Genomic DNA, 20,032 nt, shown 5'->3' on the forward strand with positions numbered 1-20,032 from the left:
GAAATTATGTTAACTTGAGCTTGACAAGTTAAACCACAAAAAGCCACAAGTTAATACACAAAACAGGTTTAAAAAATGTAGATTTTTTTTAATTTAATTAAAAATTAAGCACCATGGGCTGATTTAAAATGATACTTGTGTTTACATGGTTTACTTTCAGATAGATCAGACAAACCTAGACACACGAAGTAAGATATTAATTGGAAGCGTTAATACACAACACACCTGTGAGCATCAGTGCTGGAGCCTCGTTTATCCTTCCTCACACAGGATATAACTGCTGCATGTTTATGCAGCCCGGCCTCCAGACTCCCACGAGGACAGAAGTAAGGTCTGAACAGCTTTCCAGTGCAAAAGACTGATAACCTCGCTCACATAAAGCCTTGTGGCATTTAATAGCATGGCACACTAAGTAGGTTATTTTGTGCATGTCTGCATTACAGCGTAGGCCTATAGTAAGAGGTAAATGGGCTGTGGTGAAAACACATTCTAAAAGGCCGTTCAAGGAAAAGGCTGTATGTGGATCACAATGCCAGCTTCCTTTTGAAACAATTAAAGGCAGAATAAAGGCTGCTCTAAATTTAGACCCGGCCAGGGTCATTCAGCCTGTACAGGCTGTTATTCTGTTTACCAGGCCTGATAAAAGGAGACCCTGAAGCCACAGCGCGAGTCGGGGATTGACGTTATATGCCAGAACCTCAGCAGGCAGTCAATAATTAAGTCAATGCTTCATCTATGTATAGAAGCTGTGGAGGTTAAGGAGGTGGTGTGTGTTTTAGCTTGTGTGGACGGTTGTTTTTATTGTTTCAAAGTAAAAACAAAACAAAAGTTTATTCAGTAACTTTAAGAGAATTTCAACTTTTCTGCTCTAGAGAGGATTTTGGTGCTTTCATCCATTTCTGTGTTAATGTTTCACATTCTACCAAACAAATCTGGGGCACTGCTTCGGTTTTAAAGTTACTGTTGACTGAAACACATTCAAAGAGAGACCTCTTCACAGTTGCTCCTCTTCAGTTGTTGTTCAGATTCCCATCCTGGTATTTACAGAAATCTTTGCATTCAAATTTGAACGCTTCATCCACGACTGCAGTGAGAGGGGTAAAGTGTTAACAGTCTTGTATCTAAGCCACCTCGCTGACCCCGTCCTCCTTTCCAGATGAATGTTTGAGCAGTACACAAACACTTCAGACTGCTACATATTAACACAGCGGGGGCAGAAAGTCTGTACAAAGGAGAAGAAAACAGTTCCCACCAAACAGATAGACCCTGTTGTTGCTGTTGTCAGCAGGTGCTGTTATGTGAGAGCCAGCAGACTTTAGAAAAAAGGATGAAGAGGAAGACGAGTCGGTGCTGAATTGTTCATGACTCCACCTGAACCTGACCAGCTCTCAGGTCCCTCCACTTTGCATACCAAATATCCTTGGGCAAGATACTATCCTCAAGTTGCTATGGATGTGTGTGAATGTTAGCTAGAACAAGCGTAGAAAAAAGCACTGGTGTGAATGAGGCAAGTTTTCTAAAGCGCTTTGAGTGCTCAGAGTAGAAAAGCACTATGTAAGAACCACACCAATTACTTTGTAAAGTGAAATCAGATCAGGCCACCTGCAATATGATCTGATTTTATCATCTGCACCAATCCCTGAGCAGCAAACTACAAACAGACTCCAAAAAAAATACAACAAAATACAAAAGGTAAAAAGTCCTTACTTTATTTCACAGATGAGATAAAACCATGTTCTCATGCAGTAATGAGTTTGTGTAGCCATTGTTCATTATACAGCAGTGAGGCTGTGTCTGCCATGTTTGCCCTGGTTTGGGTCCCAGGGGTCAGAGTTTCTTTAGAGGGTTTTTAATGTGTTGGATATTCTGATCCTCTTAGTTTGAGGTTGCTGCTGTGCTGAGGTTTCGATTCAGCTATGTGGTGCTTCAGGTCTTGCTGTATTCTTCTTTCTTGGAGTTGAGTCCTTGCTTTTTCTACGTGGTTTCAGTTCCTAGTTTTAGTTTATTTATGTTTAGTGTTTTCAGGGTTTCGTTTTCTGTTCCTCCCTCCACCTCGTCCTTCTCCGTTTCCCTTTGTATTACTTACTTGCTTGAATGTTTCAGCATGAAAGTGAACCACTTTCATAGTACACAAAACTCAGGGCTAACCTTGAAGTTACCCAGATAAACCTAAATCTTGCTTTGTCGCAGAGGCCTCTGGTCTACTTTAAAATAATTATATCAAGAACTGTTAAGACGGAGCTCTCTGACTTCCTGCTCGCTAAGAAAGGGATCATTTTTCTTCTGGAAAATGATCTGTTTGTTAACATGAATTCATCCCAGAGATTATGACGTCTCTGTGATGGGTGATGGTTAGATTTGGAAAAACTAGATTTAGAAGAACTTCATTAAGCGTTTAGGGTGTGCTGTACCGATTTCTTGGTCTGCTAAACAAACTCTGAGCTGAGGAAGGCGGGCATCACTCAAATGATCAGATACCTTCTTCACCCAGTCAGCACACCTATAGTTTTTTCTGTGTAGGTCCTGATTTTGGGCTTGTAACACTATAATTTTGACAGTCATAAGAACGCACTATTAAATCTAAACTAAGCCCTTCAACCACATATTTAAAAAAATCCTGCATCTGCCAAGGACGAATAAACCATCACAAAGCCTCTTTGATGAGCGCAGAGAGTCTTTTCAAAGCCTGGTGGGGAAAGAAATACAAGATTAGATTGAGTTGTAGAGATTGTATGTGTTTATCTGGTTGTTTATCCATTTGTTTACCTCATCAATCTGCTCCGGTGTGCTGAGAGAAAAGGCCGCTCTGACGTAGGGGCAGGGCTCACTACTGTTGATCATGAACACGCCTCCAGGAACTAGCAGGACCTGTAACACACACACACAAACATGTATCACCAGTTCTTACACATCTCCAGTTTTTACATAGGGAATAAAACTTATTACATATTGTCTTTTCCTACATTCACCCCAGCCAAACTGTGTCTTGAGCTAACATAAAGCCAGGCAGGTCACCAGATTTTACTCTAAATGATAAAAATTACAATCGTGTCCGTCTAAGTCCAGAAAAGTCCAAAAAAAAGCTTACATTAGCTTTCAAACAGCTCACTGAGTAAAATGACAACTTTGTGATATATTTTAGTTACTGCAGGCTTTTTGTTAGGATTTCAGGTACTGGTTACAAACTGTGAGGCCAAATGTTTCCCTTTATGCCAGGTTGTGTCACCGTCGTATTTTTCTCTGTTTGGTAACTTTTTAAAAAAAATTACTATTTGTGGCATTATTCATGTGAAGTGAGAGGAACACTAGGAATAACGTCCAGGATATCCTCCATGTTTGGTCAACATCCTGTCTTCTCTGTCTCTGATAACCAGCTTTCTCACTCTGATATAGCAGTTTGGATTGGGTATAAATATTCTGGTATCTGTTTTGATCTCACAGGCTGTAAACTGTTCGCCGTGGCATTTATGACAGCACTGAAAGACTCATTTTAGATTCAGCTGTCCATTATTCCTCCTCTGCCCAATGACACAGTGGTGTTATTATCTGCTGTATGAAGGCTTTAAATGCTCAGGACTCAGGACACGAGCCTGCTGTGCAGAGGCCTTGGAAAATCCCGATTGTACCCACTTTTGTTCATACACAGCTAATTCAGTAGCATGGAATTACAAACACACTGTGTGTGAGTGTGTGTGTTTGTGAGGAGATGGTGCTTGTAAAGCAGCCTTTGTGCAAGTGTTTTCCCTCTCACGCACACACACGCACACAAGTGCCTCTGGGGTATCTGCTGTTCAATAGGCAGGTCTTAACCTGAAAAGAGAACAGCACCTGCATGTTTGTTCACACTGACCTCTTTCTCCAACGCCTTCTCCATGATCAGCTGCTGGGTATCAGCTATGCCCTTCAGTTTCATCCACAGGAACATGCCTGCTGATGGTGTGTGCCACTCTGCTACATCTGCACGCACACACACAAACAAAAGTGCCTGAGCATTTTTTTCTGTGATTCACAATGCCTCTTTGGTCATACAGTGCTTTAAGTAGGGCAGACAGTCACTGGTTTAGCGGCTGCTGGTGCAGTGAGCCACAAAATCTCACTTAGATTCAGTGCCTTTGGTTCCTGAAAAGGCTGCTGGGCAGAAAGTCCAAGAAAAGTGACTGAGGAAGATGAAGAAGGATGAGAGGAAGTGTCAAAAATCACTGATAGTTCACTACACCTTAGTTCTGGGTTTGTTAGTGAATCTGCTGCCAAATGTAAGTAATTTTACAAAAATGACTGCTGTTAGATGACGGCACTATTGCCTTACAGCAAGAAGGTCCAGAGTTCGACTCCACAGGCCGGCCGTGGCCTTCCTTTGTGGAGTTTGCATGTTTGTGTGTGTTCTCTGTGAGTACTCTGGCTTCATCCCATAGTTAGACATGCAGTTAGTGGGGTTAGGTTAACTGGTGATTAAACTGCCTCTGAGTGTCAGTGGTTGTCTGTTTCTCTGTGTTAGCCCTGTAACAGACTGGCAACCTGTCCAAAGTCTAATTGTAAGTAATCATAAGCTTTATGATGAATGTAAATAACTAACACTTTTATATGAGTGTGGCCCCACTACAGTACTTTTCCATTTATACAGCATGACCTTTTGGCTCCCGCCCGTTATGAATGAAGGTCAGAGCTGTCTGGATGCAGAGGTAAGTTTTCCTTTTTCCATTAATGGGGATATAATAAATATTAAATATGTTTAATCCATTTCCTTCCTGAGAAACCAAGTGTAAACCAGACATTTTCCTAATAATTTGAAACACACACACACACACAAACTTAGAAATACCGGTTAACCTAACGAGTTGGTGTTTGGATTGTGGGAGGAAGCTGGAGTAAAATGGTAAATGGCCTGTATTTGTATCGTGCTTTACTTAGCCCCTATGGACCCCAAAGCGCTTTACACTCCATTCAGTCATCCACCAATTCACACCCACATTCACATACCCAGAAAGACCCACACAGGCACAGAAAGGGCCTCAGCACACTCAAATAATCTTGGTCATTGCTTAATAGTGTTGCTCTTCTTCAGAAAACTATACAGGAACCTTAAAACGGAGTATGCTGACAACAGATTTCACCTTCAGCCTCAGTGGGTGTGAGCCTTCCATCAAAGATCTAAATTTATGTTTGCAAGCACAGACTGTATATAAAGGATGACTGTTGCTTCCAGCAGGAGGCGACACCTCTGGATGCAAAGAGAAAATTACCCTATTGGTAACTTGACCTCATTAAATGCCTACCAGCTGACTTTATGGTTCAACCACTAGTTTATAGACATACCTAATACAGCATGGAACAATTTAAAGTGAACTAGAATATAAAACATGGTACCCTTCACGGCTTGGCCATGTTTAAAAGCCGTTACTGTTTGCCTATCAGAATCACTCATGTCAGTCTGGAGTGTTCACACATCAAAGCTGATCTGACTGTGGCTACATCACCTGTTATATAGAGTCTATGAGTCCAGCTTAAAGGAAACATGAAGTAAAGTGAACAGGTCACTGCTTGTTTACATGTGGATACTTTGGGCTTCATCAGTGAGTGCACAAACCTTTGAGCCATTTGTCTGCAGAGCTGATCATGGCATCTCGCTGTTTCCTGTAAAACTCAATCACCCTGCAAGAGGAAAGAAAAGAACTGTTTGATTTCCTGTTGGAAACGTAACTGGATCCAAGTCAGTTTTTAACAAGTCAAACTGGTCAGACAGGAAGTGACATACTTGTCTATGTGCTGGAGGAAACCCTCCTGTCCCCAGCTGTGCAACAACTGAGACACCATGAGCTGAAAGAAAGCAGGGCACTCTGATTATATATTGGCATCACTCCAAATCATTTGACTGTAAAATGACTGTACAGCAGATAATAAAACTGCATATTAATAGTTTAATGAGTTGAAGAGGCACACTTTCCTCCTTCTCACATGGGGTTTTTATGCCTGAGCTGTTTGCATTTTAAATCTTTCATGCATTAATAACATTTCTGGTTTAGATTAGATGAATATGCAGAGGTGAGGATTAAATAAGAGGTTGGAGGCAGATCTTTTGGAGGTCCTCATTAATCCTCTCCTCCTTCTTTCTGAGTAAAATCTGCTCTGCTGCTTCTGCTAGTTCAGACACGCGATAAATTCTTTTTCAGCTTTAAATGTAGCGTGACAGCAGCACACCACTCATCCTCGCCTGGTTTGAGTTTATGTCTGTGCAAATCAGGCGTGCCTGGTGGGTGGGAACTTAATCTGGCAGAGTATAAAAGTCAGTAATGACTCTGCTCACAAATATGCTTCATTGCTAGCACACTGCGCAACTGTGCTGCCCTGCTCTGTGTTTACTGCTGCTTTATGTGATGGCATACTGTCACTATCAACAGCACTTCACGCTGAAAGATTTCTTTTAGTCCATTCAGGGTGAATACGATGAGATTCTGGGTGGTGTTAAGTGGGAGATTTCTCACCTGTGTGAAGGTGCTTGTGTGCATCGTCGAAGCCTGGATGTGCAGCACCACCCGGTCTACAAGCGGTTTGGGGCCGGTCACGAAACCTATCCTCAGTCTGAAGCAACAACACAACCAGCTGAATAATTCAAGTCAGAAACACTCACAGTACATAAAACCTGGAGTCAAATATTAACTTCACTCTTAAACCTAAGACATAAACTCTCTGTGACCGGATCCTGTTTTAACAGACTGTGTTTCGCAATGTGACTTCACTGAAACTGAGGAACTGGAGCCTGGATAAGCAATGCTGGAAACACACATTACTGTGCAGATAAAGGCTGGGGTGCCATATTTACATTTTGTGTCCATGAGGATGTTGCTTGATAAACGAGTGTCTGTACTATGTCACTTGGCTGGAAGCCGCTGAATGTGTCGACAACATAAGTCAGTAAACCCTGCTTGAACCCCTTTAGAAATAGCTACACACTATACTACTGTAATCTTTATAATTTCCTACAATTCACCTCACTACTATACTTACGATTGTTTAAAAAACTGCATTTGTTGTTTTTTATTTGTGGTTAAAGTGTAAAAGTTATTCCATGCGTTACCTTTGGCTGCTCTCTTAGTCGCAAGGCTTCACCACAGCAGGTAGCGCTCTGTGTTTGATTTGGCAGATTTTTATGCCTGATGACACAAAAGGGATTCGTGCAGTGACCCTTTAGCACATGGGCTGCCTTCTAGACCTGTATGCTACATCAGTGTCTGATCTTTGAGGTACTTTGACTCATAAAAATGTTTCCTGACATTTCCCCCCCCCCCCAATCTATAACTCCTACAGCTTTTCACGGGTCCAGTGACATGACACTGGAAACATGTTATTTTAACATTAATAGTACTGATTTTCCACTTTTACCATTAAATACAAATTTTTTTTACTGTGAACTGCAGCTAACAGAACAAGATTACAAGGTATCCTGAGGTGTGTGCAGTTTCACAACTGAGCAGCTGGAGCTCAGACACAGGCCACGGACAAACTTGTTGCTTTCAGGCATATTTGGACAACGTTTGCTGCCTGAAATACTTTCTCCCTGTTACTGATCTCTGTGTACATGAACAGTTGGTGGCCTTTAGAGGCAGGTGGTGTTTCAGTCTCTTAAAAAAAAGCAGCCAAATATGGCATAAAGATCTGATGAAAAAATGTGATGCCAGAACCACAAATAAGTACATTAGAACATTATTTAACATGTCTGTCATAGACAAAAGGGAACGCTACAGTTGTGATAAACACATATTCAGCCATTTAAACAAACTATTCCTGCAGAACATATTACAGGTCATACATCACCCTATTCTGTCATTTTAGTCGCTAAAATAGTTTGTTTACTTGAGGGTTGGACCCAAATATATGTGTTCCTGAAGGATCCTGACGTTTTCATTCCAACAAACGTAAAAGAAATTTATGTGTCAGGTTCATAGTCGCTAGGGCAAATCAAGAAATGGGAACATCAGTTCCACATGTACTGGGAGTAAAACAAATCCACCCACCTAAACGGTCACAAAGGTTGAGAAACTCACCCTGAAGACAGAATTTTGGAGAAGGAGTCGGTCCTGATGATCCTCCCATCAACATCCATGGAGAGAAACGTGGGAGCCCACGGCTGCCACACAAGTAAACATGACATGAACTAACTGTGACCTTTATTCATTATTAATGAAGGTCAGATTAACAGGCTGCCGTTTGTCATTTAAAGAAAAAATCTCTTGTCTTTGCACCTTTTCAAACTGTAGGAAATAGTAGGGGTCATCCTCGATGATGAGCATGTCGTACTGCCTGGCCAGCTATTAAAGAGAAGAGAGGTTTAAATAAAAAACGTCAGAGTGAATCTGCAGGGAAAGCAGCTTTACAACAAGCTGTAATTAGCAGAGTGCACGCTTCACTGGTTTGCTTTGTACGACCGTGACTCAAGAGAGTCAAAATCTGCAGCGTGTGCATGTATTTATCTCACTGAGTATGACTTTGGCGACGACTTACCTCATACACTTCCTTCTTCCTCTCTGCTGTCATGGAGGCCCCGGTGGGGTTTCCTCCATTAGGGATAGTGTAGAGGATTTTGGGAGCGGTGCTTCCGGGCTTGTGGATCTCTGACGGATCCCACCGGGACAGGACTTCCTTCAGAGCTGCAGGTATCATGCCATGCTGATCGCTGGGAACGTTTACCAAGTTGCAGCCGAGAGGATGGAGCTGCACAGGAAATGAGAGCGTAAGGTGGTCGCAGTGCTTCGTGTCACAATGTTTGTGTTGTGCAGAAGAAAAATGCTCTTACTGCTGCGAGCGTGCCCGAATACGTGGGCGCATCCAGAAGAACATTGTCTCCGGGGTTGACCAACATCTCAAACACCTGCACCAAAACCAGCAAACATACGAGGCTAAGACACAGGCTGTGAATGTTTTCCTTGACATGAAAAACTGCTATAATAAATAAAACTATATTAAAATATAGAGATTCTTACTTTAAAGCTATAGCTTAAGGGTTTCAGTGGGTCTAAGCTGTTCAGCTGATGTCAGATGGACAGGTAAATCTACAGGTGATGGTGTCAGTACCTTGCAGAGCCCCTCCTGGCTCCCCGTCGTCACACACATCTCCATCTGCCCGCTCTCAGGGCTGTAGCTAGCAGTCGGCGGGTTGTGGAGGTTCTTCTGCAGGTTTTTCATCCACGTCAGCAGCTCAGGTATTCTACGCATTGAAGAGAAATCAGGTGTTTCCAAGACAAATCTATTTTCATAAAATAGTAATCTGTTTTATTTTCACACAAATACTGCACATGTCTGCACGAGTGTCTGTCTTAATCCTCTAATCCAAACTGAAATGCTGTTCTGAAAATTGTCACAAAGCAGTGACCGATTCTGTCATCTGGATTTCTCACCCATTAGAGGCGGAGTACTGCAGAGCTCTCTTCATCGCCACCTCATCGAAGGTGACTGTCTGCCCGTTCTTCACCGTGATGGAAGCTGACTGGAAGGGGAAGGTGTTGGAGTTAGGAGCTCCTCCGGCCAAAGAAATCAGCGATGGAGGTGACCGCTGCTGCAGCTCAGCTTCATGTGGGATCACAGAGAGAAGATGATGAAACCTTCAGCTCAGCGTCCTGTCTTTTATTCAGTTCCACTGTCTCACCAAACCATACATCACAGCATCACTACCATCTTGTAAACCTTCCCTTTTACTCTTGCTGCTATCTTTCTGTCACAATCCACCACTGATATTCGTCTCCACCCACTCCACCCTGCCTGCACTCTCCTCTTTACTTCTCGTGTGCTTTCTGTTGCTTTGCATGGATGACTCCAGGTGTTTAAACTCATCCACGATCACTACTTCTGCTCTTTGCTGTTATACTGGTGTCCCTCTCATTTACACACATGTGTTCTGCCTTGTTTCTCCTGACCTTAATTTCTCTTTTCTTCAGTGCATATCTCCACCTCTGCAGGCTCTCTATCAACCTGCTCCACACTCTCACTACAGATCAGTGTCATCTGCAAACATCATAGCCCACACAGATTCCTGCCTGACCTCATCTGTCAGCCTGTTCATCACCACTGCAAACAAGAAGGGGCTCAGAGTGAATCCCTGATGTAATCCCACCACCATCTTGAACTTACCCGTTACTCCAACTGCACACCCCATCACTGTCTCACTCTCCTCATGCATTTCCTGCACCACCTCACATACATCTTTGCCACTCCTGACTTCCAGATGCAGTATCACAGTTTCTCATTTTGCACCCCATCAATTTAGAGTCACCAGTTGGTCTAAAATGCATGCTTAATTCTGATTGTGCCCACACAGGAAGAGAGAGAACATACAAACTGCACACAGAAAGGTCCCAGCTTATAGTCTCATCACCACCCAGACTTACAAATGTTTAGTTGTAACAGAAATATTTGTATATAACAGAAAAAGTTAAAAAACTGAAATTGTCATCTGCTTGCTTTTTCTTCTGTTCTATTATTTCAGCTGGTCTTTTCACCTAATCTGTTATGTGCAATGAAACAGGGCAGATTTGGGATGTGCCTCTTGTAGCGGTAGACTACTGTTCCCATAAGGCTGTGTGTGGGGGGAGCTTCGAGTAAAGTTGGAAAACATCACCCGAACACGCTGCGTCCAGTGTCATCATTTATACGTGGTGTCAGAAGTGCGAACGGCGGTCTCCACTGTTTTTTTCTTCTTCTTCTTTTTCGAGTACAGTACGGTGCAGTTAACTGCGAGAGAAGTTTTCGCATCGGTAACCCGAACAAGACCGGCATGCAGGTGAAGCGCGGCCGAGGCTGTGACCGGCGCTAGCAACAGGGCGCGTGCGCGCGCGCGGTCGAGCACGAGCCTCACATGTCGGAGGGAGGAGACGCACCGGAAAGCTTGGATTCTGAACGCGAGGAAGCCAGGGATCCACACGTCACGATGGCGACCACGGTACCCAGAAACATTTGACTTTTCTCATCCTGCCGAATGGCCAAAGTGGATCAGAAGGTTCGAAAGATTTCGCATTGCAACTGCTCTTGATAACAAATCAGACGAGTATCAAGTTAATGCACTCCTGTACGCTATGGGAGACGCTGCTGATGATGTTTCGGCAGTTTTACCACTGTGCGATGCAGATAAAAAGAAATATGCAACTGTCAAAGAGGCATTTGACAAACATTACGTAGGAAAACACAACGTAATTTTTGAAAGAGCACAGTTTAACTCCAGACGGCAACAGGAAGGGGAAAGTACAGAGTCGTTCATCACTGCTGTGCACAAACTTGCAGAAAATTGTGCATTTGGAGCACTCAAAGACGAAGTCATAAGGGACAGAATTGTAGTTGACATAAAAGACAAAAGACTGTCGGAGCTGCTGCAAATGGACTCAGAGTTGACTCTTGCTAAAGCCACTGAGAAAGTTAGGCAGAGCGAAACGGTAAAGAAACAACAATCAATACTTCACAGCAGCGCGGCAGTGGAGAAAACACTGAACATGGACACAATACGGACAAATACAACACGCGGGAAAACGCAGACGTGGCAAAAGAAAGAACAAAAGCCAATCAAGCAAAGCGGAAAGGAATGTGGCCGCTGTGGTCGCAAGAACAAACACTCATGGAAAGAATGTCCAGCCAAAGAGGTACAGTGTCGAAAATGTCAGAAAAAAGGGCACTTTGCTGCGGTCTGTCGCAGTAGTGAAGCTACAGCGCTACGCGAAGTGACAGAAAATCCGAAAGATACAGACAGCGAGGATTGTGTGTTCTTGGGTGAAGTAGAGACTGGGAGGTCACAGCCCTGGGTGTAAAAGGTCAAGTTAAATGAGGAAAATGTATATTTTAAACTTGACACAGGGGCGGATGTTACATCTATTCCAGAGGGTTTGTACAGTCCAGACAGGGATGGTAAGCTGCAGAGACCCAGAAAGAAGTTACTAGGGCCGGGCAGTAACCCACTCAATGTTAAAGGCTGCTTCGAGGCACAGCTAGCAGTGAAAGGGCGCAATGTTTCTCAAGACGTCTACCTTGTGTCAGGTCTAGTACAGCCACTGCTAAGCAGGCCAGCGTGTGAGGCTCTGGGTCTTGTGTACAGAGTAAGCACAGTAACGGAATTGGTGACAGATTTCAGGGCAGCATACCCAGACGTTTTTAAAGGTTTAGGCGTGCTGAGGGAGCCTTATCACATTGAGATAGAGCAAGCAGCAGTAGATCAAACACTAGCGATGATGAAAGATGCTAAAGTGTTCACAAAGCTCGACGCCCGGTCTGGATTCTGGCAAATTCCGCTCACGCCAGAGTCAAGGCCACTCACTACCTTCATCACGCCTTTTGGAAGGTTTCAGTTCAACCGCCTTCCTTTTGGCATTGCATCGGCGCCGGAACATTTCCAAAGGCGAATGTCACAGATGCTGGAAGATTTTGAAGGGGTGATTTGTCACGCCGATGATGTGCTTGTATATGGCAGAGACAGGCAGGCGCACGACCAGAGGTTGCACTGTGTGCGCCAAATGTTTCAGAAGGAGGGTCTCACTCTGAATGAGAAGTGTGAGTTTGCTAAAAGTCTAATAATCTTTGTGGGACACAAAGTGTCAGCAAAAGGCATTGAGGCTGATCCCAACAAGATAACAGCAATCCAGCAGCTGCCGCAGCCTCAGAGCGTGGGAGATGTGCGCCGTCTCATGGGCATGGCCAACTATCTTGCCAAGTTTATGCCACAACTAGCCACAATCACCACACCATTAAAGGAACTGCTAAAAGACAGAAACGAGTGGATATGGGCGGAGCCACAGGAAAAAGCATTTAGGAGACTAAAAGGGATATTAAGCTCTCCAGAAGTGCTCGCTCAGTACTCCAACTCAGCAGATACACGAGTCGCTGCAGATGCTTCGGCATACGGTGTCGGGGCTGTTCTCACTCAGAAACAGTCTGACAACTCCTGGCGACCGGTCACATATATCTCAAGAGGTCTCACAGACACAGAGAAACGCTACGCGCAGATAGAAAAGGAGGCGCTCGCTGTAACGTGGGTGTGTGAACGACTGTCATCTTACCTCATGGGCCTACAGTTCACTCTAATCACAGATCACAAACCCCTGGTCCCTCTTCTGAGCACAAGAGGCCTGGACGACCTGCCTCCACGCATCCTGAGATTCCGCCTCAGGCTGCTGCGCTTTACTTTCACCATTGTCCATGTTCCAGGGAAAAACCTTGTCACTGCTGATGCTCTCTCACGAGCACCGCTGGCAGGGCCTCCTTCTGCTGGGGATCTTCAGCTGGAAAAAGAGGTGGAGGTTTTCGTGGACGGTGTAGTTTCCCATCTCCCAGCAACAGATAAAAGGTTGGAGGAGATTAAGTTGGCGCAGGAAATGGATGACCTGTGTAGAAAGGTGGTGTATCAATGTGGGACAGGCTGGCCAGAAAAAGGTAAACTAGATCCAGAGTTAAAGGGGTGCTGGGAATACAGAATGGACTTCAATCTAGTCCATGGTCTTCTCATGAAAGGGGAGAGACTTGTGATACCACCTCAAATGAGAGCGGAGGTTTTGTCACGTTTGCATGAAGGCCACCAGGGCGTTTCAAAATGCAGGGCCAGAGCAAAAGAGTCTGTGTGGTGGCCGGGAATCTCAACCCAAATACGTCAAATGGTAGACAGGTGCGAAACATGTCAAAAACATAGGTTACAGTGCCGTGAACCAATGCTGGCAACTCCTGTTCCCGACCGCCCATGGCAAAAAGTCGGCATGGATCTGTTCGAGTGGTCAAAGAAACACTTCCTGCTGATTATTCATTTTTTCTCAAGGTACATTGAGATAGCTGAACTGAGACACACAACTGCAGAGGTCACTATTAATGCTGTAAAAGAAGCCTTTGCAAGACATGGTGTTGCCGAGACTGTGGTATCGGATAACGGGCCGCAATTTTCATCAGAACAGTTCAAGCACTTTGCCAAAGAGTACCAGTTCACACATGAAACGAGCAGCCCTAGGTACTCCCAAGCCAATGGGGAGGCAGAACGCGCTGTTCGTACCATTAAAGACTTGTGGAAAAAGTTATCCATTCATGCCTTATTCAAAGCTAAGCTGTCAGAGATGTTTACAATAATGTGTTTTGTTTAAATGTAAGTGAACAAATGAGGGATGTGTATAATTTTCACGTTTCATGATGTTCCCCATTTCTGTTCTAGTGAGCCGTTTGAGACGTTATGAAGTATGTCTTTAGCTAAAAGGAGGAGGTGTAGCAGTAGACTACTGTTCCCATAAGGCCGTGTGTGGGGGGAGCTTCCGGGTTACGAGTAAAGTTGGAAAACATCACCCGAACACGCTGCGTCCAGTGTCGTCATTTATACGCCTCTGACGTTTTTTTTAACCATATAAACTAAATAAAACTCGTGTTTTAATGTGTTCTGTTTATTTCATCTGTTTCCGGTGGAGTAAATAGAGATGGCATGGAAAATATGAACCTTGCGGTTAGAAAGATCACCGGTTTAATTGGTCATTTTTGTTGTAGTTAAATAAAAACCACAGCAGACAAGGAAAAACTGAAAAAAACTCAGAAGACTTGCTGTTTTTTTGCATTCTCACACAGACATAACTCACACGAAAGAGAGGTAAACACCAAACACGGGTGCTACCAGTGACATCATAGGCTCTATTCCACATTAGCTACAGAGCCTTAAGGTGATTAGGAACACCCGTTTTTACCATTTTGTGTCAAACTGGCTATTGTAATGGGTGCATTAGTCTCGCTGTACAACCGGACACAAGTGTATTAATATATGAAAAGTACTCACTCAGCATCCTGATGGGGGAAGGCTTTCTCGCTGCACTGACAGCTGTCAGAAACCGAGCGTAATTCATGTTTCCTGTCAAATTACAAGGTGAAAAATATCAGCTGCCTCCCCTCACACAGCGGGGTTATCTGCCCATTAAGCTTACACCTCCTTCCACAGGCTTTCAGTGAAGCATTTACGCTGTTTCTGTAAGTTAATTTGTAACTGTAGCTCTTAACTGAGCCAGCGGCTATGGTAGAAATGTGTTACCTTTTTTTGGTATGTAACGTAAAAACAGATTCATATCTATATATATATACATATATCTATATATACATATATAGATATAAACCCGAAACAGCTATAAGGTGAGCTAACACGGACACACACTATGGGAGGCTACAGTGAACACAGGACTAAACATATCATAGGTGTAAACAATTATTTTAACTGTAGTTATGACATTTGCTCTACCACACTCTGCAGTGTAACTGACCTTGCGCGTGTGGCAGAATCGACGCGGGGGCTTCTGGTCAGTGTATTTCTAGATGCGTGGCGACTTTCTGTGGTGGTTAGCGCCGGTGACCGCTTCTTGAACTACATTACCCAAGATGTACTACAAAGAAAAATATTAACGCCTGCCTGCTTACCGGGCAGAAATGTCTGCATTTTCTGTTGTACGAGTCTGTGTCACGAAGCGTTAGAAATTATTTCACGTTAAAGAAAATATCGGCTGCTCGACATTTCACAGATGCGAAGCCTGAACGAGACGTTGTGCAGCAACGTTGTGATGTTTATTCCTCTGGTCCCCGCTAGGGTGCAGTGAAGCGCGGGAAAGCGGAAACAGCAGGAAAACGACGAAGAAGCGGAACTTCCGTGTTGTTCAACATGGAGTGAGAAAATGTAGCGTAATCTCGCTTAGTTAATATCTAAAATGAGTTAGTTAATGTTTTGTGTAGCGTTTCTTCTCCAAAGTTTATTGGTAATTGGTTTTTTTTATCATTATTTTGAGCCTTTTGACTATATTAGCAGTTGTTTGATGCTAGCAGAGGAGGCTGAATGAGGCCGCTCAGTGTTTAAGCTTTAATGTTTGTTTACCGTGAGGTTTCTGCTGCTATGTAAGCTGCTTTTGTTTCGTCGTTTCAATGGGAAAAAGGAAAGACATGATTCACCCCAGATTTCTCGGTGAGTATTTGAGAAAGCTTGTACTGTTGCAGTCGCACGTTTTCGTATATTCTTTCCTTGTGCTTAAAGTCTCCAGTTTGTCTGCTTAAAACCACAGCCTGCAAAAAGCTGATTAAACATATCCATAAAACAAAACAAAACATAAGCGCATCTAAACCAGGGGTGATCTCTTGGAATACCCCATCCTCATATAAAGCTTAACGTGGGCCTTTTGTAGTGGCTGGCCTCCGTTTTTAGCAGTAAATGGAGGCTGTGTGTGTTGATAGTTTGGGGGGGATAACAAACAGGAAGTTTGGCTGATATTTTGAAATGCATCTTAAACAAATGTTTATAGGAGAAACCTCCTCCAAGTTGGGACAAAACATGTCCCTTCACAGTTTACTTTGTAGATTTAAAGAGTTTCTTACAGCAGTAGAAAAGGTCTTTTCGTTGTTGTTGTTGTTGTTGTGTTTTTTTTTTTTTTTTTTTTTTTTTAATCTGCCAGCATTCAGACTGTGGGTCAGTTGTGAGCCCAACAACACATAAACTACACACAACAAATGTTGTGTGATTTGGAGACGGTGGCACTGACAAAGACAGGTGGTTGAGCTGGAGATGTTAAGATTTTCAGTGGGAGTGACCAGAATAGACAAGAATAGAAATGAATGTAACAGAGGGACAACTCAGGCCACACAGAAAGGGAGAGAGGCAAAGCCGAGATGGTGTGGCTATGTACAGAAGAGGCGTAGTGGATATACTGGACAAAGGAGAGATGGAGCTTCCAGGCAGGAGGGGAAGACCACAAAGCAGGTTCATGGATGTAGTGATGGACATGGTGTGACAGAGGAGGATGATAGGAATACATATAGGCAGATTATCTGCTTCAGTGACCTCTGTAGGAGCGGCCACTCTATTAAAAATGGCAAACTAGAATGAAATACTTTTTTGCTGAATGTATTTAAAAAAAAAAAAAAAGGTGAAATCATATTGTTTTTACACTGAGCTGATTCATTTGTAATTTTATTGTTATAGGGTTCAAACAGTCTGTTTATTAGACCTTTTAAAAGGCAGCCATCACTGAACAAAGTGATGTAATTAATGTAAGTAAGTAATTAAAAAAATTACGTGGTTTTTAAAAGAACACACACAAATAAAACAAGAAAAATAATCAGAACCCGAGAATAGAAAGGGATTTGTTTGTTTGTTTGCTTTTTAATGAGGTTGATGTTTCCAATGCAGGTTATTTTACTTGTGTCACATTATTCCTATGTTAAATACATGTTGGTATATGTTGTGATGGAAAGCTGAAAGACTTGGAAACAGTTATCTCTTTTAATGAGTTTCTTTGTTTACCTGACTCAAAGGGGGATATAAATGACACAACTAGATCCAAAGATGTGGATTGTTTATATTAAAACCAACTTGGAGTTCTGATTCTTGACCTTTGATTTCTGGTTCAATTCTGTAGAAAACAAATTAGAAAAACCGTCTGGCTCTGTGAATCTGAATTTGATAAGCAGAAGATGAATGGATGTGGATGTAAACATTTTATTTGAAAAGAAATCATTTTGTGTTTTAGCTCATCGAGCTGATGGACCACTGCCCTTACGCTGTGGCGAGGTGTCTGTTCTTCCACAGTTCTCCTCCTACAGATTTGATCAGAACTTAATCAAACTTGCACACAGTGATTGTCTCATCATCTTAACCTAAACTGTGCTCAATTAGCCATTTAAAAGTTCTAAATTGTGAACTGTGATGTACCATGAGCTGGATGAGCAACTAACTCACTGACGGTCTTTGTATTAATCTGTGCTTTGTCCCGTCCTCTGCAGGTGAAGGCGGCTCCAGCCTGCACAGCGCTCACAAGCGGAAACACAAAAAACACAAGAAGCACAAGAAGAAGCACCACAGCTTCCCCGAGGTGCCGGAGCCTGAGCCTGTAGTGGTGCCTCGGCCTCCGCCGCAGCTCCGACTGAAGATCAAACTGGGAGGACAGACGCTGGGAACCAAGAGGTGAGACGTTTGAGCCAGATTTCAGTATCGATAACTGTTCATGAATCAGTTTGATCAGTCAGTTAAAAGGACATTGTGCTCTCCAGTGTTCCCACTTTCACCGTCCATCCTGGTGTGGCTCGTCCACCCTCACCTTTAATGATCATTGACAACAACGTTGATGACGACGATGATGACGACGATGAAGATGATGATGACGAGCCCTCTGTTCCTTTGGAGCAGTATCGAGCCTGGCTCGGTGAGTTAGCAAAACAAGTGGACTCAATTCTAATATAGGAGGAGGGATGACCTCAGCTTGATCGGGACTGTTGACACTTCATGGATGAAACCATGAAGGAAGTCATATTTGAAAGAAATGATTACTAGTTCCTGCTGTTTAGTTTCAAGTTTCTGCCAACCTCCTGAGATCTAAGCTCTTGTAAAAGCTTTGTTGCATACTTTAAAAAAAACCAGGTTTTGTTTTTTTTGTTTTTTTCTGGCAGTTTTGTTGGTTTTTTCTGCATGTGTTTGTCACACATCTTTGACATACTATTTTTATGTTAGAAATGGTTCCTTTGCCAAAGATTAAAACATTTGTGCTGTTTGTTGCCAGATATTTTCTTATTCCCAAATACTTACTGCTTTTGTCTAATCTGGTCATGAACTGAATATTTTTTTTATCACCTGGACAACATCCTCTGATATTTACAAACCAGTTTATAAACTGTGGTTTGAAAGAAATACTCCACACATTAATAAGTAGAATCTGCCTGCATCCCTACATGACTCCAACTTCAGAGCTGAAACAAACAGTGATGTCTGAGAATCTGCTGATGGTACAGAATAGCACAACAGAGCTTGATCTTGATTTTATTTTAGCCTTGCAACAAAGACTGTCTGTATCTTGATTGTTTTGTACCAGATGAAGACAGCAACCTGGCCACATCCCCTCTGCCGGATATGGACTCAGATTCCATGCTGGGCGGGCCCGTGGACGAGGAGGAGCGGTGGCTGGACGCTCTGGAGAAAGGAGAGCTCGATGACAACGGAGAGCTGAAGAAGGAGATCGATGAGTCTCTGCTCACTGCCAGACAGGTAAGAAGCAGCTGTCAGTGTTGTGGAGAACATTTTCACCTGTGCCTGACTTTAATATGAAAGGTCTTCCAGCATTTGAAATCAGGGGTAAAACTTTTTTTCTTTTTTTTTTAAAAGTAGCTTAAAACATGTTTTTCTTTCCTTGTCTCTCCCCCTCAGAAAGCTCTGCTACACAAGCAGCAGAGTCAGCCTCTCCTGGAGCTCCCCATGGGCTACAAGGAGAAAGAGATGACCGCTGAGATGATGCAGAAGCGGGAGGAGCGTGCCCGAAAGAGACGCCTGCAGGCCGCCAAGAAGGCAGAGGAGAACAAGAACCAGACGATAGAGAGACTGACGAAAACCAGCAAGGCCAAGATCAAAAGCATGAAGGAGAAGAAGTCCAAGCAGAGCCAGTGCCCCATGGTTCGGTACAGCGATTCTGTCCAGGGAATGGCCGTCTCCTTCCCAGCAGGGGTCCCCGCTCCTACCCCGGCACCTCCCTGCCCTCCTCCTCCAGCCCCATTGAACTGTGGAGTGAGCGGGTGCACAAACCTCAAGAAGTACTCGTGCTCAAAGACCGGAGTTGCTCTCTGCAGCCTCGAGTGCTACAAGAGGAACCTCATGCTCGTGCAGAGCGCAGCGTGAACCCCAGACAGTTGAGTTTATGCCACCCTGGGATGTGACGATGGCGAGTATTCATGCTCGTGTATTTACGTTAACAGGACACTGGTGACTGTGTAGTGGTAGGAAGGTGATTTTGGACTTTCCTGACCTGTGTGAGGAGACTGTATATCAACATGCTTTTTTCATGTGTCATGATAATGATTCTCTGTGGAGCTGCTCGTCCAATTATGTACAATATATATATATTTTAAAAAGATCAATCTGTGTACAAATCGAATATTCAGTAATTATGATTTGTAGAACATCGTCATTGTTGGTGCAGATAAAGTGCATCTTTTTGGTTTCTGAGTTTTGAGAGTAGCTGTTTCCACTTTTCGTTGTTAATAATGTGAAAAAACAAATTGGTCTGGAAGCAATAAAATAATAATAATTTTC

The 20,032-nt window shown here is 43.4% G+C and overlaps 2 protein-coding genes across 4 annotated transcripts; one reads left to right on the forward strand and one right to left on the reverse strand.

The window, feature by feature from the left end:
• Positions 1-1,704: 1,704 nt before the first annotated feature.
• aadat (aminoadipate aminotransferase) lies at positions 1,705-15,537 on the reverse strand. 2 transcript variants are annotated; one of them, XM_086279378.1, is made up of 14 exons: positions 15,240-15,537; positions 14,765-14,836; positions 9,390-9,558; positions 9,067-9,199; positions 8,789-8,863; positions 8,497-8,706; positions 8,238-8,303; positions 8,040-8,122; positions 6,480-6,576; positions 5,753-5,814; positions 5,585-5,649; positions 3,851-3,957; positions 2,767-2,868; positions 1,705-2,686 (listed from the first exon to the last, which is right to left on the reverse strand). In XM_086279378.1, the coding sequence occupies exons 2-14, from the start codon at positions 14,829-14,831 to the stop codon at positions 2,645-2,647; spliced, it is 1,278 nt and encodes a 425-aa protein (XP_086135504.1). In that variant the 5' UTR covers positions 14,832-14,836; positions 15,240-15,537; the 3' UTR covers positions 1,705-2,644. The 2 variants fall into 2 exon arrangements, with proteins under 2 accessions (XP_086135504.1, XP_086135496.1); XM_086279370.1 differs by having other exon boundaries at positions 15,394-15,532.
• Positions 11,444-20,032, forward strand: ino80b (INO80 complex subunit B). Of its 2 annotated transcripts, none has more exons than XM_086279392.1 (5): positions 11,444-11,618; positions 17,740-17,920; positions 18,007-18,158; positions 18,822-18,994; positions 19,154-20,032. In XM_086279392.1, the coding sequence occupies exons 1-5, from the start codon at positions 11,561-11,563 to the stop codon at positions 19,616-19,618; spliced, it is 1,029 nt and encodes a 342-aa protein (XP_086135518.1). In that variant the 5' UTR covers positions 11,444-11,560; the 3' UTR covers positions 19,619-20,032. The 2 variants fall into 2 exon arrangements, with proteins under 2 accessions (XP_086135518.1, XP_086135525.1); XM_086279399.1 differs by lacking the exon at positions 11,444-11,618 and adding an exon at positions 15,618-15,928.

This window comes from Aulonocara sp. 'chitande type north' Nkhata Bay, linkage group LG3, assembly GCF_057382095.1.
Source record: "Aulonocara sp. 'chitande type north' Nkhata Bay isolate Kocher_YH1m ecotype deep benthic linkage group LG3, A_spYH_male_GT1.1, whole genome shotgun sequence".
NCBI classification, from domain to species: domain Eukaryota; kingdom Metazoa; phylum Chordata; class Actinopteri; order Cichliformes; family Cichlidae; genus Aulonocara; species Aulonocara sp. 'chitande type north' Nkhata Bay.

What these genes read in the sequence shown, in the direction of transcription:
- aadat (XM_086279370.1), bottom strand. An exon ending in GCCAGGAGGGGCTCTGCAAG is followed by an intron (nt 8,864 to 9,066) that starts GTACTGACACCA and finishes GTTTTGGTGCAG; the next exon opens with GTGTTTGAGATGTTGGTCAA. An exon ending in CACCGGAGCAGATTGATGAG is followed by an intron (nt 2,687 to 2,766) that starts GTAAACAAATGG and finishes TTTCCCCACCAG; the next exon opens with GCTTTGAAAAGACTCTCTGC.
- ino80b (XM_086279392.1), top strand. Translation starts at nt 11,561, where the DNA reads ATGTGGCCGCTGTGGTCGCAAGAACAAACACTCATGGAAAGAATGTCC. An exon ending in AAGAATGTCCAGCCAAAGAG is followed by an intron (nt 11,619 to 17,739) that starts GTACAGTGTCGA and finishes CGTCCTCTGCAG; the next exon opens with GTGAAGGCGGCTCCAGCCTG. An exon ending in GCAGTATCGAGCCTGGCTCG is followed by an intron (nt 18,159 to 18,821) that starts GTGAGTTAGCAA and finishes GTTTTGTACCAG; the next exon opens with ATGAAGACAGCAACCTGGCC.